Source organism: Spea bombifrons, chromosome 7 (genome assembly GCF_027358695.1).
Source record: "Spea bombifrons isolate aSpeBom1 chromosome 7, aSpeBom1.2.pri, whole genome shotgun sequence".
In the NCBI taxonomy this organism is placed as follows: domain Eukaryota; kingdom Metazoa; phylum Chordata; class Amphibia; order Anura; family Pelobatidae; genus Spea; species Spea bombifrons.
In genome coordinates, this window is record NC_071093.1 from 40,479,206 (window position 1) to 40,494,295 (window position 15,090).

At 40.0% G+C, this 15,090-nt stretch overlaps 1 protein-coding gene across 1 annotated transcript in view; it reads right to left on the reverse strand.

Annotated features, from left to right (window-relative positions):
* The window catches only part of MAD1L1 (mitotic arrest deficient 1 like 1), a 229,047-nt gene that overhangs the window by 76,790 nt on the left and 137,167 nt on the right, over nt 1–15,090 (reverse strand). The window contains exon 16 of the mRNA XM_053470470.1: nt 8,818–9,025. Coding sequence (XP_053326445.1) covers nt 8,818–9,025 — 208 coding nt within the window. The remainder of the gene's footprint in view (nt 1–8,817; nt 9,026–15,090) is intronic.

Sequence of the window (15,090 nt, forward strand, 5' to 3'; positions counted from 1 at the left end):
AACAGGTGAGATCTTCTGACCTTACACTGACGTCTTCTGCCTAATCATGAACAATCCCTGAGTGCTTTCATTTGCAAGAGCGTCTTCTGCCTGTATCATGCGTGAACTAAATAATGAATCGTGAGAGGAGGACAGAGGACGTGTTATGAGAATATTTTATTAAAGAGATAATGGAGAAGTTCTGCTGTTAAGATTGGAAAATTCAGTTGATGACATTGTATAAGCAGAAGTTTGCTTAGAAAAAGAATGGTGCATTTGCTTTGTCTATATCAAGATGGAGGTTCCGATTGGGACCATCAGGCCCTTCATGAGTTCAGATTTCTAGTGAAAAAACATAATTATAAAAATAAATACACCAGCGGCTTGGAACTGTTTCCTTTATTTACTGCTTTGTTGACAGTTGCTTCTGTATGATATGTTACAGATTAACGTGTAAATGATTGCTGGTGCCGTGCTGAAATACGGTAGAGTATGTATGAATGTATGAGTGTTTAGGATGTGATGGGAAGCTTGCGATGCTTGTGTTCTGCGCTGCATCTCAGCATGCCTTGTATATGAAATGTATATCTAGTCTTTGAAATACTTATTACTCGAAGAAAAATATATTAAAAAATATATAAAATATCCATATTATATATTTTTTTTAATATATTTTTCTTCGAGTAATAAGTATTTGAAATAGGTAGTATTATGTAAAAAAATATCAAACATTATAAAATATCTTTTTAGGTTTTCTAGCTTCAAGTCCAGCTTAAAATATTTATTTTTATAATTATGTTTTTTCATGTATTTATTACACAGTTATTGATATATTTAGATGTATATGGGTACTGGTTTATACATACACTTAATGTTTTATGGATACAAACCGTACCTCCTATTTTTGCCAGACCATCTCATTCAGCTAAAAGAATCCATACAGATATTGTTTTGCGGTTTAAAAAAAAATACAAAAATATGTATGTGTGTATATATATTATATATATATATATATATATATATACACATACATATACATACACACAACATTCATTTCTTTTAGTCACATTTATATGGGTACAGTGATGTACAGAAAGGAAGCCTTGAATGTAAGAGAGAGAATATGAAAGAATGCTATTGACCACCATTGGGGGTCGATTGAGTTTATTCAAAGACTAGATATACATTTCATATACAAGGCATGCTGAGATGCAGCGCAGAACACAAGCATCGCAAGCTTCCCATCACATCCTAAACACTCATACATTCATACATACTCTACCGTGTTTCAGCACGGCACCAACAATCGTTTACACGTTAATCTGTAACATATCATACAGAAGCAACAGTCAACAAAGCAGTAAATAAAGGAAACGGTTCCAGGGCCGCTGATGTATTATGGCAGAAGAGACACCTGGCGTTGAGGAGATCAGATGAAAGGTGGTGTGGAGGTTAGTCTTCCTCCTTGAGACTATCAATGATGGAGTAGTGTTTAAGCAAGCTGAGGATCAACCTGCGACAGTCTGAGATAAAGACCTGTTCCCCACTTAGGCAGGTCCTGTTTAATCCCAAATTTCCCTTTACACAATTCGATAGGCACCACGCTTCTTCTATGGCACCCCCGGGGTGAGTTCCTGAAAAATGGTCATACCGAACAGAGAGACAGGAGAGGAACTAGTATTTGAGTTGAGCCGAGTGCCATTTAGTAGATCGAGTGGCACAGGCATCAGGAGATGTGGTCAGCCGGAGATATGTTTAAAGATCAACTAGGGAGTATAAATTCTTCTCAACATTGACAGTCTAAAGGATTTGATTTTCAACAAACAAACTGGACCCTTAATAAATAAGTGTTCTAATAAAAAAAAAAAAATACTAGGGGCGAATAGAAATATGAAACATGAAATAGGGGAATTACACAATATTTCATATTTACTTAGCGATAAGGTTTTGGAGCACACGCAACCACTTATCAATTCCATTATCAGAAAAGAACGTATCAGGAGGTCCCCAAGAAGCTGTAAAGGTGTATGGAGAATGCTGTGCCTTCAGGATCACTTGTGCAAGCAGAATAACCTCGCTTTTAGATAAACAGTTGTATCTCTCGCTCACACGCACAGTCCTCGGATACCTTCCTTTGTTGTCACTTGATTTGGAAGTAGCACAACAGAATTTGCAGTGACAGTAAATTCATTGTGTTGGCCAAATAGTCTGATAGCAGGTGATTCTGAAGCTCACGTTAAAGAGATTATGATTACCAATTCCTGTTTAGAGAGTTGGAATTACTATTGTCGCATTGACCATGTTTTCCAGGACACGCATAATTTTCACATACGGCTGACCTGCGTTGAGTGAACGGTTTAAATGTAGGAGGAATTGGTTCAATGCCAACGATCTATACATCCTGCAGGGGGCAGCACTTTACAGGGGATAGTAAGCAAAATGGAAAACGTGGATTATGGGGTCACCCAAGTTGAATAGATTGTAGCCTCGAAAGAGCAGGGACCTCTTCTCCCCCTGTACCGGTATGTTTTTAACGTTCAAGGTTTATATTTACGGGGTTTATATTCAGTCATTGAAAAGCCGCATCTCTGCTACAAAATTCTTGTAGGCAGTAGAATAATTGTGTGGGTTCCACCATCAGGAAAAGGGAAGGAGAACGGTACGATGGTCCACACAGTTGTGATTTCCACTCCTTTCCTCGAAGGTCACGATGCTGTGAGAGTTTGGGGTTTCTACAATTGTTTAAGAATGATGATGGACACCTCTGGTTTAATAAAATGTGGGCTAGTCCTGTCAGCCATTTGGTTTATACTTTCTTGTGAGATATTAATGTTGGCTTGAATGGGTCTAGAGAAGAGACCTTAAACCTTAACAAGAAAATTGTCATTGTCATGGACTGGAACTCAATAGGAAGTTCAAAGGTGAGGAGGCTACCTGCCTGCAGCTACCTCTGACCTTCAAGGTTAAGGTGAATACTAGCTAGAATACTGGATTCTACCACTCGGCTGAGGTTCTTCGAAAACAACCTTCCAAACCCAGGAGGCGCGTGACAAGTGACGTATCTCGAAAGGTCATGTTAAGGTTCCATGAGTCATAGCTCTGGAGAGCCCCATGTATTTATCTTTCTTTAAACATGGAACAAAGACTATCTAATTTCTTCCATGTTCCTATGTTTAGGGGCTTCTTTTGTGTCCCTATTCTAAAGGTTCTAAAGTAGAGATAAAATATGCATCTACTTTGAATGCCATTCTCTCTCTCTCTGGCAGACAGCTGGAGTCAGAAGATCAAGTGAGGCCACTGAGAAGACGCGATCCAGTGGTGACCTCGCAGCCTTTAAAGAAGAACCAGGAAAGGATCAACACAACAAAAAAAAAGGGGAAAAACTTTTCAAAAGATATAAAACATATAAATGGTACGTTATGCTCAGTAAATTGTTCTTTTTTTCTCTCTTAGAATGGGACAGCTGTGGGTCTCTCACACAATTGTTACTGACGATAAAAAAAATCATTTTGAAACTCATTGAAAATATCAAGTTAATTGTGGGCTAATTACTAGGGCCATTCGGATGGTTTCTATTGGGCTTGCTCCAAATGTCATACTTTGTCCCCAAATAGATTGCTTCAGTTTTGCCTAGAGAAATATGGCTCAGTGTTTTTAACTTGCTGGTTATTAAAACCATTTGTACGAGATGATCATTAATGTAAAAATACTTCAAAGAGACGGGTTAAGCGTCCATACATATATTATTTATTTTTATAATTTACAATCATGCTTTGTATGCTAAAAGCAAAGCTTCGGGAACCAGCAATAACTCCAAGCTGCATATGGTCTGGGTCAAGGACACAGAGTATTGGCAAGAGGCGCATGGATGGAGTCCAAAAGTCAATCATTGAGTGACGAGTGGAATGTATTAATAATTTAAGGACAGTGCCCACAGGCCATCATGCCGTAATCAGTATGTGCTCCCGATGTCTAAACACAAAGCCAGGAATCCTTTTCTAGAGAACGCTGTGATGTTTATACGCGGTTCTACACCACAGAACATGGATGCGCTCATGAAGAGAGAGGGAAAAAAAGCACATATGTACAAAAAAGTGTTAGAGATGGAAGGTAAACAAGGTGTCCATGCAGGCTCTGAGAAGTTACAATTAGAACACACAGACACATCAATAAAAAGCTTTCATCTAAATCAATACCACCTGAAGATGAATGTGAAACAGGCATTTAGTCTAAAAACTGGAAAAACTTAATAACCGCTCACCGGATTAACCTTTTGCGCGTTAAAATGAGACAAACTCTCGGAATGTTCCAATATGAATGTAAATGTTTCCCATGCCATCAGGCAACCCGTATAGTACAGTTCAATATAATATAGCTCTGTACTTCCCGATCCAGGTCCTCAGAAGCCTCAAAAACTGTTTCGTTCATTAGTAAAACCTCAGATCACCTCTCGCGGATCAATTGGCCGCTGAGTGTTTCCGACAGATCCACCTCCGCTTATTTAAAAGCATATCGAGCATTTTTAACGTTATCTTAAAACCAACGCTGGTAGGGGGGCTTTAACAACTCAATATGAAGCCTACTTGAGTAGGAAGCCAGTAAGAAGCATTAAGTAAGAGGTGCCAAATATCATGAGCTAGAGAACATTTTAGTACCTTATTCCAGATATCTCAGGATTTGCCAAGGTTGGGGAATCTCTCTTATTTGTAAAAAAAAAAAAAAAGTCACATCTTGGAAAGCCGCTTTAAATGTCCTTCCACTTAGTCTAGAACACTTGTCCAGAGTCCGAAAAGAAAAAGTGAGACCACTTTAAGAAAGCAAGTAGGTTTTTAAATGCTCAGCACCGTGTACACAGATCTAAATTCTGTAATGTGACTCCCCATTTCATTTTTTACAAAAAAATCTCTTGGCGAGTGAGCAGCGTAAGAAGTGTCCGCTATATAAGTAATTACAGGGCAGTTCCCAGAAAATAAAATATAGACTAACATGATTTATGTTTTTGTTCGGCGAAGTCGATCAACATGACAGCGAAATAATTATAGAGCCGTGTAATTTTATAAATCTGATGTGGGTCATGTAATCCCATTGTCCCGAAAATCCTGCAATATCTGAAAACCACCAAACGGTAAGGCTAGCGATTTGAAACCGAGACAGTCTCGCAAGTGTAACAATTGCATTACTTTAGACTCCTGCTGTAGTTGTACAATCTCCCATGGAGAGAAAATACCCCCGGGCTACGCTTAATGTAGGAAGACAGAGACTTATGCATATCTTTAGAGAAAAAAAAAGCACCATGAAAGCTGCTGTTACATAAGTCTGGAAGAAAAACTCACACGCTTGGACTATCACGGCTGTACAGAAAGACGGAAAGACTGACAAGCAGAAAGGCAGCAAAGATTATTCACAAAACTTTGCATTTTGTAGGTGATGAACGAGACAACGCTCAACTGAACTATGTATTAAGAAGGGCCAACCCTAGTGAGCTTCTCTATAAAACAAACCCTGAGTTGACCTCATATTATGTTTAATTAGGTGGTTTCTTGAATATCAGTGAACATATTTGATATGCATTATGCAGGGTTGGTGGGGCTCTTACTACAAGACAAGCTCGCTTGGCTTGACCCTTCATAACGCATGGTGGAGTTGGTGAAGGATATGTCTTGTTTCATCATTAACAACTAAAGGGCTCTCTGTATACATGATGCATAATATGATGGTTATTATGTAGGACGTTCCATTGAAGAATGAGATCTTCAACCCTTTGAAGAGGAAACTCCATGGGAAAAAAAAAAAAAAAATCACCTTGGCTGCTTTTATCTCCTTTTGTTCCAATAAACTCCCTTAATCTGCAGACCTGGCAGCGGCCATTTTTGTCGGTCATGTGATATTTTAGGTGGCTTTCCCGGCTCACGCACCACACTGAGCTGATGCTTTATGGCAATGCCAATGAAGTCCATTCCTCATTCATTCATTAAGTCAGAGTGTCGGTCTGGGTGATTAAAACTAAGCAATTCTATTGTTTCTCACGGGCAATATGATAAGGGTGTTTGTCTAGTAGATTGGGCTCAGGTAACAGAACCAGAACCCATACACATGGCTAATATGGACCTCCCCGAAAAACATTACATTACGAAGAAACTAGAACTTCAAAAAAGAAAACAGCCCAATATTTTTGAAAACGTATGATTGATCTGATATGTAAACAAACGGTGGGAGTTATTCTTTAAGAACTTTTTAAATGACGTAAATACCACAGAAGAATTGGTGAGCTAAGAAGCAAAAATAAAACTTAACAGCAGTCGAGATGAGCTAATGTATAAATATCTTCAACTGTGTTGTTTTTGTGCAGAAGAACTAATTCTACTGAACACGGAGTTGTAACAGACTATTAAATAATACGCCTCTGGCAAAATTTAGCGACGTCCATTAAATAACTCTCCAGACACGTTCTCCAAGTAAACGGGGGGGGGGATAAGTGACTTGGCTGTTTTTAGCAGCAGAAATTGCTGGCTACGTTACTCTCGGACTCTTATGACTGATTTCGGCGGTGTGGAGGGGGGGGCACACGTTTCTCCCGCTTACGTTTGGCGACACTGTGACCCAGAAGAAATAGAGTTGCTCTAGAACCAAAAACACATTCTAATTACTGCTACAATGTAACGAGCGGGCATTAATTCTGATTACGGGGCAGCAGTCAGGATCGCGGCTCTTCGCCGATTACGTTTAAATAAGGTTTGTTTGCGTGAGGCTGCCGGCTCTCCTTGTCACTATGACAAATCGAAACAGGTCGTCGGGACATAAGCTCGCTGCCTGCCGGCTGCACACACAGCAAGTTGGTGTCCTAAACCTGAACGTCATAGGAGAAAAAAAAAAAGAAAAATACTGAATATAGGAGTAACATCTGAACCATTGACGCAATCTCCATAGGGGCCGGGCAGTAGAGATATAGCTCAAACACCCATAATCCTTAGCTGTCCTTGGACGCACAAAAGCTAACTATATTGATGTGTAGATCGACAACAGCTAGGGAGCTAAAAATAACGCATGAAAAATACTTTTTCTTGTACCCGTGCCTGCTTGCTGCTTTATGAAGGGTTTTACTGTTCCTTTACATTTCTGACGTTGATAAATTACAGCTTTAGTATAAATATACTCTTTTACAGTACATTTTGTCGATGTGAAACGCACTGACCTCTGTAACAGGTATTATTTCTCTTTTTTCCCTGCGTTACCAAAGGCGATATACAAACGGAAACGTGTTCTATCTGCTGTCAAAGGCTGTTTCCATTCATTAACATATATTTTTAATTAAATAGGGCGCACGGTGGGTATTACTTTTCCCTCGTGATAAAAGGCTCTGTAGTTTTATGGGCAATCACACTCACTTTGTTCCCTTTATAGCAGATGAAACCGCTTTCTGTGCTTCTGTGTGTAGAAGAACTAGAGAATAGGACAACCATGCCTCGGAGCTGTCAGGGTTTGCCCCAAATCTAAGGGTCTTTACACCGAGATTTCCAGGGTCATATGCAGTCTGGAACCTGCATATTCTATCCTGATTTCATCATACTAGAACAAGAAATACTAGAACCAAATACAGATCCCAGGAGCAGAACGTTAAACTTCATTTAATGATAGCTGAGCATTCCACATCCAAAAGAACAATTCCAAGGTAAGTACGAACACTTACATACAACAGCTGAGATCCCTGCTTGAGAACAGGAGACTTAACTTTGGATATCACCTAAGTAGTGGATTTCATGAAGCCCATTTTAGAAACATCACCATCAAAGGGTTAATATTTGAAGAGTGGCAATGCCAGCTTATTTAAAATGTTCTAGGTAGATGTATAATGCGGTTCTCACCCTGGGAGGCCGAGTAATACATCCAAGCTGCTATGACGTAGGAAGTAGAAGCTGCGAAAAGGTCTATATGAAATGTATTGAAAAATATTCATCACTTTAAATATTACCGGTTATGCTGCGTTTTAGTTAATGGGCATATAAATGGCAGAGATGTGCCGCCGATTACCAAATATTAAACCGGCAATAATGAGGTTTCTTCCGTGTGGATGGTGGAGCTGCTGATGAAGCCAGAGGACCCCGAGGCACCTGCAGCCACACATAGCGGAAGCATAAATCACTTCTCAATGTGACTGTATGGGAAGAGGGTATATATGTGCGCATGCAAACCCTGCTAATTACATTTTTCCAACATATTGCACTCTCTTCTCATTTGAATGCATTCCTTCTCTCTCTCTCTCTCGTCATTCCCCTCTCCCCCATTGTCTGCCTCTCTCTCTCTTTCTCGTCATTCCCCTTTCCCCCATTGTCTGCCTTTCTCTCTCTCTCGTCATTCCCCTCTCCCCCATTGTCTGCCTCTCTCTCGTCATTCCCCTCTCCCCATTGTCTGCCTCTCTCTCTCTCTCTCTCTCGTCATTCCCCTCTCCCCATTGTCTGCCTCTCTCTCTCTCGTCATTCCCCTCTCCCCATTGTCTGCCTCTCTCTCTCTCTCGTCATTCCCCTCTCCCCCATTCTCTCTCTCTCTCGTCATTCCCCTCTCCCCCATTGTCTGCCTCTCTCGTCATTCCCCTCTCCCCCATTGTATGACTTTCTCTCTTGTTCCACCTCTCATTGTTAGCTATTCTCTCTCTTCTTTATCCTAGATCCATTTTCCTTCTCTTTTGTATATCCTGCAGCAGTTCCCTTACCTCTTGTCCATTCCATCTCCATTCCCTGACATTGTCTCTCTCCTTTCCTTCTTTATCTTTTATTATCATATTTATAATAAAGTCAAAGTGAGCATTTTTTAACTACTGGTCGATAAATAATTCCAACATACCTTTTAATTCCTGTGAAGACTGGAACTTTGAGGTGCTTTCAAGTTTGTCCGGAATTTGCGTCCCTCCCTCCAAGATCCTCACGATGTCCCGAAGCTTTTCACACTCCTCCTGAAGGTGCTTCACGCTGTCTTTATGCTGCTGTTTAGCTTTAGACGCAGGATTCAAACTCATGTGAATCACTTTTGTTTTACTGGGATCATAGCAGCCCTAGAAAAAGCAAATATAACACGTGTCACGTGTGAAATACATACTCAAGTCTATTCAAGTATAAGAGAAGCAGGCAAAATGTGTATCCATATGTTAGCATTCTTAATTAGAATATCATGAAGCCATTAAGAGAACAGCAAGACACACATTTCATCCCCACGGAGTTCTGATTTTGGAACCCATGTTTTCTGTGACCTTTATTCCTAGTCAATGACTGACAAGCAGAGGACGACATCAAACCATATCAAAGATGTGACATATCTGCAAAGCGTCGATATGGCTAACTAACATATTATATACCGTCAGCTGAATAGCTGGTAACTAATGTCTTACCGGTTGTGCTGGAATATCATTAAGGTATTAGTCCAGTAGAGTCCCCAGAGTCGGGTAACTCAGAGATAACGGCCCTAGAGCCGCAGAGTACTTCCGATCTGAGTTTCAATCCACAAACAAACAGAAATAATCACGACAATTAAGAATCGCTTCTTGAAAAAAGAAGACACACGCTCCACTGCTTCGAACAATTGTGCCTGCAGCCCAACATATTGCTAAGGCTGACTGTTACGAGGCCCGAGGACGATTTTCCTCTCTAATTATCCACAATGGAATATGCAAATCTCTCTCATAAAGGTATGGGAGCTTCAAGGAACCATTACAAGACCATCAGGGATCTTTAAAGCTCCATATATCAAATTCAGAGTAAAAAACTAATTTTGTTTAGTTGTTTCCTATATTTTTTATGTTGTTGTGCCATAGAGACCCAAGCCCCCATAATTCAAAGTTTTAAATCCCTGATTCACGCAACGAAATGTGAATCGCGGTCCAAATGTCTGAACGCTCCCTGCCTCGTATGTGACTTACTGATTGAAAAGAGGGAACGCCGAAAAAAGCTTGGCCTAAATATACGATACAATGTAACTGATGACAGGGTGTCCTAAAAGTGAATAATCTCACACCGAGAGAGTAGTAAAGGTTGAAAAAGCCTTATAAAAGTGTAATACTCTAGCATAGTTCTGATTATCGAAAACGCATCCCAGGGTGTCTTCAGGCCCAGCGTTTGACTGTATACATTGTTAATCTTTCACTTCGCTTCAAGAACAGCCAAGGGTGAAGAGTCCTTAGTACAGAGCTACAAAACTCTACGACAATATAAATGTTTATTCAAGTTTATTTTTTTCATTCGAAAGAACACCACTGACTGTTTAAATGACACAATTTGTTTAGTTTATATCATCCAAAGAGTGATACACTTAAATAAATACAGCTGAAATGGCCAACAGGGCCAAACAGTCTATAAAGTAACATGGGTTAAGAGAGCGATAGAGCTTGAAGTGACACAAAGGGGTTATTCACTAACAGAAGTTGTCGGGTTTCAACTCCTTGACGTCACTAAACGTTAATAGCCATCCTCCGTGAGCTTCTGGGGAGGGACCGCCGCTTGGTTGGCCTTGTATAATGTATAGTGAGATATTTTCAAAGTCTTCTGATTCATTAATATATTATACAGAGCCAGCTCGGTGCTTCTTGATGGAGAAACCTACATGTACTTCGGCCTTTACAATGAATAGTGAAGTCCAAGAGTTAAAGCCACGACTCTCTCTCTATCGGGGTTAAAGACAGACCTCCAACATTTTCACTGAAGCTCATTGCCTTTGCAGCTTAACCTAACTCCTAGTTTCAGGAAGCCTTCACGTCACCATTGACCCATTACAAGTAAACCCAAAGTAAAAACAAAACACATTCACATTTATTTTGGCGGGGTCCTTAACCCTCACTCCATCATTGGTAAACTCTTTGGTGTCTGAGGTTCCCCCATTTTGGGTACCCGTTGGATTTTCTTCTTTGTAAAGAAGACACACAGAACATATCATCCTTTCGCTCAGTTTACTCGCGATTATCTCATTTGGCTTTCCAAAGGATTTCTGCTGACCAAAAGAAACCCTGTTCTGTAGGTTTAGTGCTAAATGTACTCAAGGTGAAATATAATACAATAAACATTAAATGTTATTACTTCAGTCTCAAGGATTTTACTCGGGGAACATGAACTAGTGAAGTAAATTGTTTTTTACAACTGCGGAGCCTCCTCGTATAGCTAGGGACACAGGTCATTTTGTAACACACCATACCTTCCGCTCGTTCGAAAAGGACATTGAGATTTATGGGGAACAACTTACCAGAAGACATGACTCCAGCCTTCCAAATTAGACCGTAAACCGCTCTAACAAGCTAAGCTACTGCGTATACTACAGGAGAGGCTGGGTCTCGGAGGACCCAATGTTCAATCCGAGAAGAACATAGAGACCGGTGCGGAGGAAAGAGACTTTACAACCATTATAACCACTAAAATAGGTTCACAGAAGAAACAAAAAAGAATGTTTAGCTTCTGGAAGCAACTGACTAAGAGCGCAATGTGTGGGTTCATTAAAGGGCCCAGGAATATATAGATAAAAAAAGAGGTAACAGATCATGTACATAAGCATATTTCTCCTAGGGATAACCCCACAACTTCTTCCACCACGGGCAAGAAGTGACAGAGCCACCGACGGAGCTCATTATGGAAGAAGGTGCCGTTGTGGAAGGGAAGAAACCTGTCAGAACATGGAACATGGAGGAATACACCCCATTCCGCACTGAAAACTTAAAATATTGCCCCAGGGGCACTTTGTTGGTGGCACTCTTAGAACCACGATGCGAAACCAAATAGAGATTGTAGCGAATATTCCATCCTAAACCATTTAACCTTCTAATTACATGCTAGATTGTACACCAGCTCAGCTCAACCTCCTGTTTTTCTTCTATATAAAAATTAAACTTTCCATAGATTGTAACCTTACACAAGAAGGTTCCTGCCTGCCGTCAGTATGTCTAACTCGCAATGTCACCTCTTGTCCGTAAGGAACTCTGTTGAAAGCACCGGCGTCTCGAAACCCTATCAAAATGTTCCACGGCAGAAAATGTTCCCTTTTACGTTTGTGACATCTTAAAACTCTCCTATTAACTCCCATTTGAACCTTGATAAAAGAAAAAAGAAAAAGGTATTCCAAAACAACGTCAGCCATAGCTGCAGCTTTAGGTTTCTACAAATTTGGGATTAATAGGAAAGGAAAAGTCGCAACATGCAGCAAACTGGCCTGCATATCAAATTCATTTCCCAGATGAATTTACAAAGTAAGGAGAGAAAAAAAATAAGCACAGATAAGGCTAAATCCTAATGCATATTTATAAACTACACAGCATACAGAATAAATCAATATTCTCTCACCAAATGCATACGACTTGAATAAATATGAGTCAGGAACTTACAACCGTTCACCAACATCTTTCCAAACCTTTTCCGATCCACAACGGTACGTCAGACGGACAGCTCTCACTATTCAAGCCGGCATCTCAGATCCACAAATTAAAGGGACAGAATCATCTTTAAATAAACTTAAAATAACACGCAGAGAGGAGTTTACTTATGACTTACACGAGTACGCCTATTATTAACACGTGAGACATTCCTGCCGTCTGCATTTCGATATGGATATTAAGTAAATCAACGTTTTAACCTCCTCGAAGTTGCTTCTCCTTTGCTTTCCTACACTGTTTAAGCCAGATCTTCCATCCATAGAGGTAGTTTGAGTAGTCCGCTGCCTCTTGTGATTGCTCATCTGTCCTGAGTTCTGTCTTGTGTTTGCTGTCCCTTCCGTGATCACATCCCTCGTCTCCTTGTCTTGTTGATACAAGTAAAGATCAAGTTGTTCTCACAAAAAGAGATATTGTAGTGTGAGCCGAGGAACAGATATGGTGAGGAGGAACACCTTATCTGTAGAACGTTTATCAAGGATGCCTTCAAACTTGTGGACATACCCCTGATTGCGGTGAAAAAGGTTGGCCTTGGTTTTATTCTTTAATAAAATATATAAAAATATTGACACAATGTAACAACTGTGTAGGCGACAGCCAATGTATTTTGTTTCCCCCAGCAGTTACAGATTATATACATTAATATCACAACCTTGAATAGCCAGGAACATATTAGGCACCTCCATAATCGATGGTATCTGCTGTGCGTCAATACGTCACAGAACAATGAACCGTAATGAAAAACAACAAGAAGTAATTGCGTGAAAATGTTGAATATACATGACCGACACGGGGGATAAAAAAAAAATTCAGAATTCACAGAACTTTGCTTGTTTTTAAAGACTTTTTAAAAAAAAAAAAAAAAAAAAAAAAAAACAATGTCCAAAAGTAAATAAGTAAGTTAAGCAATGTTTACACTTGATCAAACTAAGTTTGGGAGCCAATTAAAACATCCCCGCATCCATACAGCCCCACTTGATTAGCGATGCGCTTTCCGCGGTACTTCAGGACTCCCCTGAGCACGAAGCAACAGAGGGAGGGAAGTCACGTCTATGTCGTCCGCACGTCACCGAGTCCCTAACTGCTTGAAAAGATGTTAATTAAAACTCTCGACTTTTATAATTTTCCGCAACGCAAAACAATGACTGTTTGGCTAAAATAAGCAAGGGGACACAAAAGGTGGTAACCGCTGGAACTAACATTAAAGCTGACAGAGCTGTCATAGCACATTACCGCGTCTAGAAAGGCAGCGAAATCAAATTGTAGGGAAATGATTTGCATTATATAAAATGCGTTCGCTACGGGGTCCGATAGAGCGAGCGTGAATGTATTACCGGTATTATTCTTGAAATAAAGGTTATTTGGAAGATTCATGGGGTATTCTTAAAGGGTTAATGTTACCTTTACAGTTTTTTTAGCATCACTACATAACAACATTAATTAAAACTACTTATAGCCTGTGCTTTGGTAACCAGTGCAATTGTTTTAGAAATGTCTTTTGTTATTTTTTTATTTTTTTATTTAAAAGGATCAATTTATGAAAGTTGAGACCAGCGGCAACCCGTGGCAGAGCCAGCACTAGCTGATAAAAATCTCTCTCATCTCAAAGTCAATCAACAACTATCAGAGGAGAAACTTATAGGAATAAGCAACTATGCCGAACCTGAGAACTGGATTTAAAGTTTAGTTTTTTCCCCCCACATACTTATCAAAATGAGAGTGCTTTCTTTCCTGCCACTGATTGGCCATCTCAAGAAGCCAATCAGTGTTGAGAACCATTGGGGGGGGGCAGTCTGATGCAGTTTTGGAGCTTTGGATTCTCCCTAAGGTAGGTGTTTGTTTTATTTTTACTTTCAAATAATGTTTATTATAGTATTTATAAGGGGCTTTAATATAAATTCTTCTTTGGTGAGGCTGTCTGTGACATTAAACTGTCCCTTTAACTATAGATACTGCTTTAATGCTTCCCGAGTAACAAGCTTTTATTTTATTGGGCACAAGTACAGTTCTGAGCTAAAAACCTTGCTTTAAATCCAATTACAACACTCATCCAGGATCTACAAAGAGAAGATACATGAATCTTAGGTTTTCCTGCATGGAAGTTAAAGCAGATATATACACCGGCAGATTGAGAAACAGAAAGTTGAAGCAGTAGGGTTAAAAAATATTATAACACATAAGTATATTTCTGGACTCGGTGATGGCTGTACAGCACGTACAATCTTTGTGACAAACGGTGTTATAAGAATTCTGTTCCATATCCAAGTCTCAGGGTAAATGAATACCCCCCTTGGCTACGTATTGTGAATGTGCAGATTCCATATCTTAAACCCCCCAGGTGGTAATAAAATAAGAAAGATCCTTTCCTAGAACAATTGAGAGCTGCACTCGAACACCGTTAGGTCTTACCGCTCTCTGCTGGGTTCATTCAAGGAAGTATAATCCTTTCTGTGCCTTAGGAGTCTGCCAATCAGGCTTGACACAGATCTGGTGTTTGAGAACAGAGATATTAATGCGACTGTAAGCTACTTGTGTGAAATGTTATCTCCCATATTCTAAATTCTAAGACCTGCAGCCACAACCCTAGGTGTAGAGATCTGAATTGGCAAACGGACCTCCAAGGGTTTAGCGCGGAGACCTACCCGGGAGCAATTAGCGAAAAGTCCAAGTCCCAGCGGCCGTGAGGACGCTTCATACAAACGATGGCTAAGCAACTG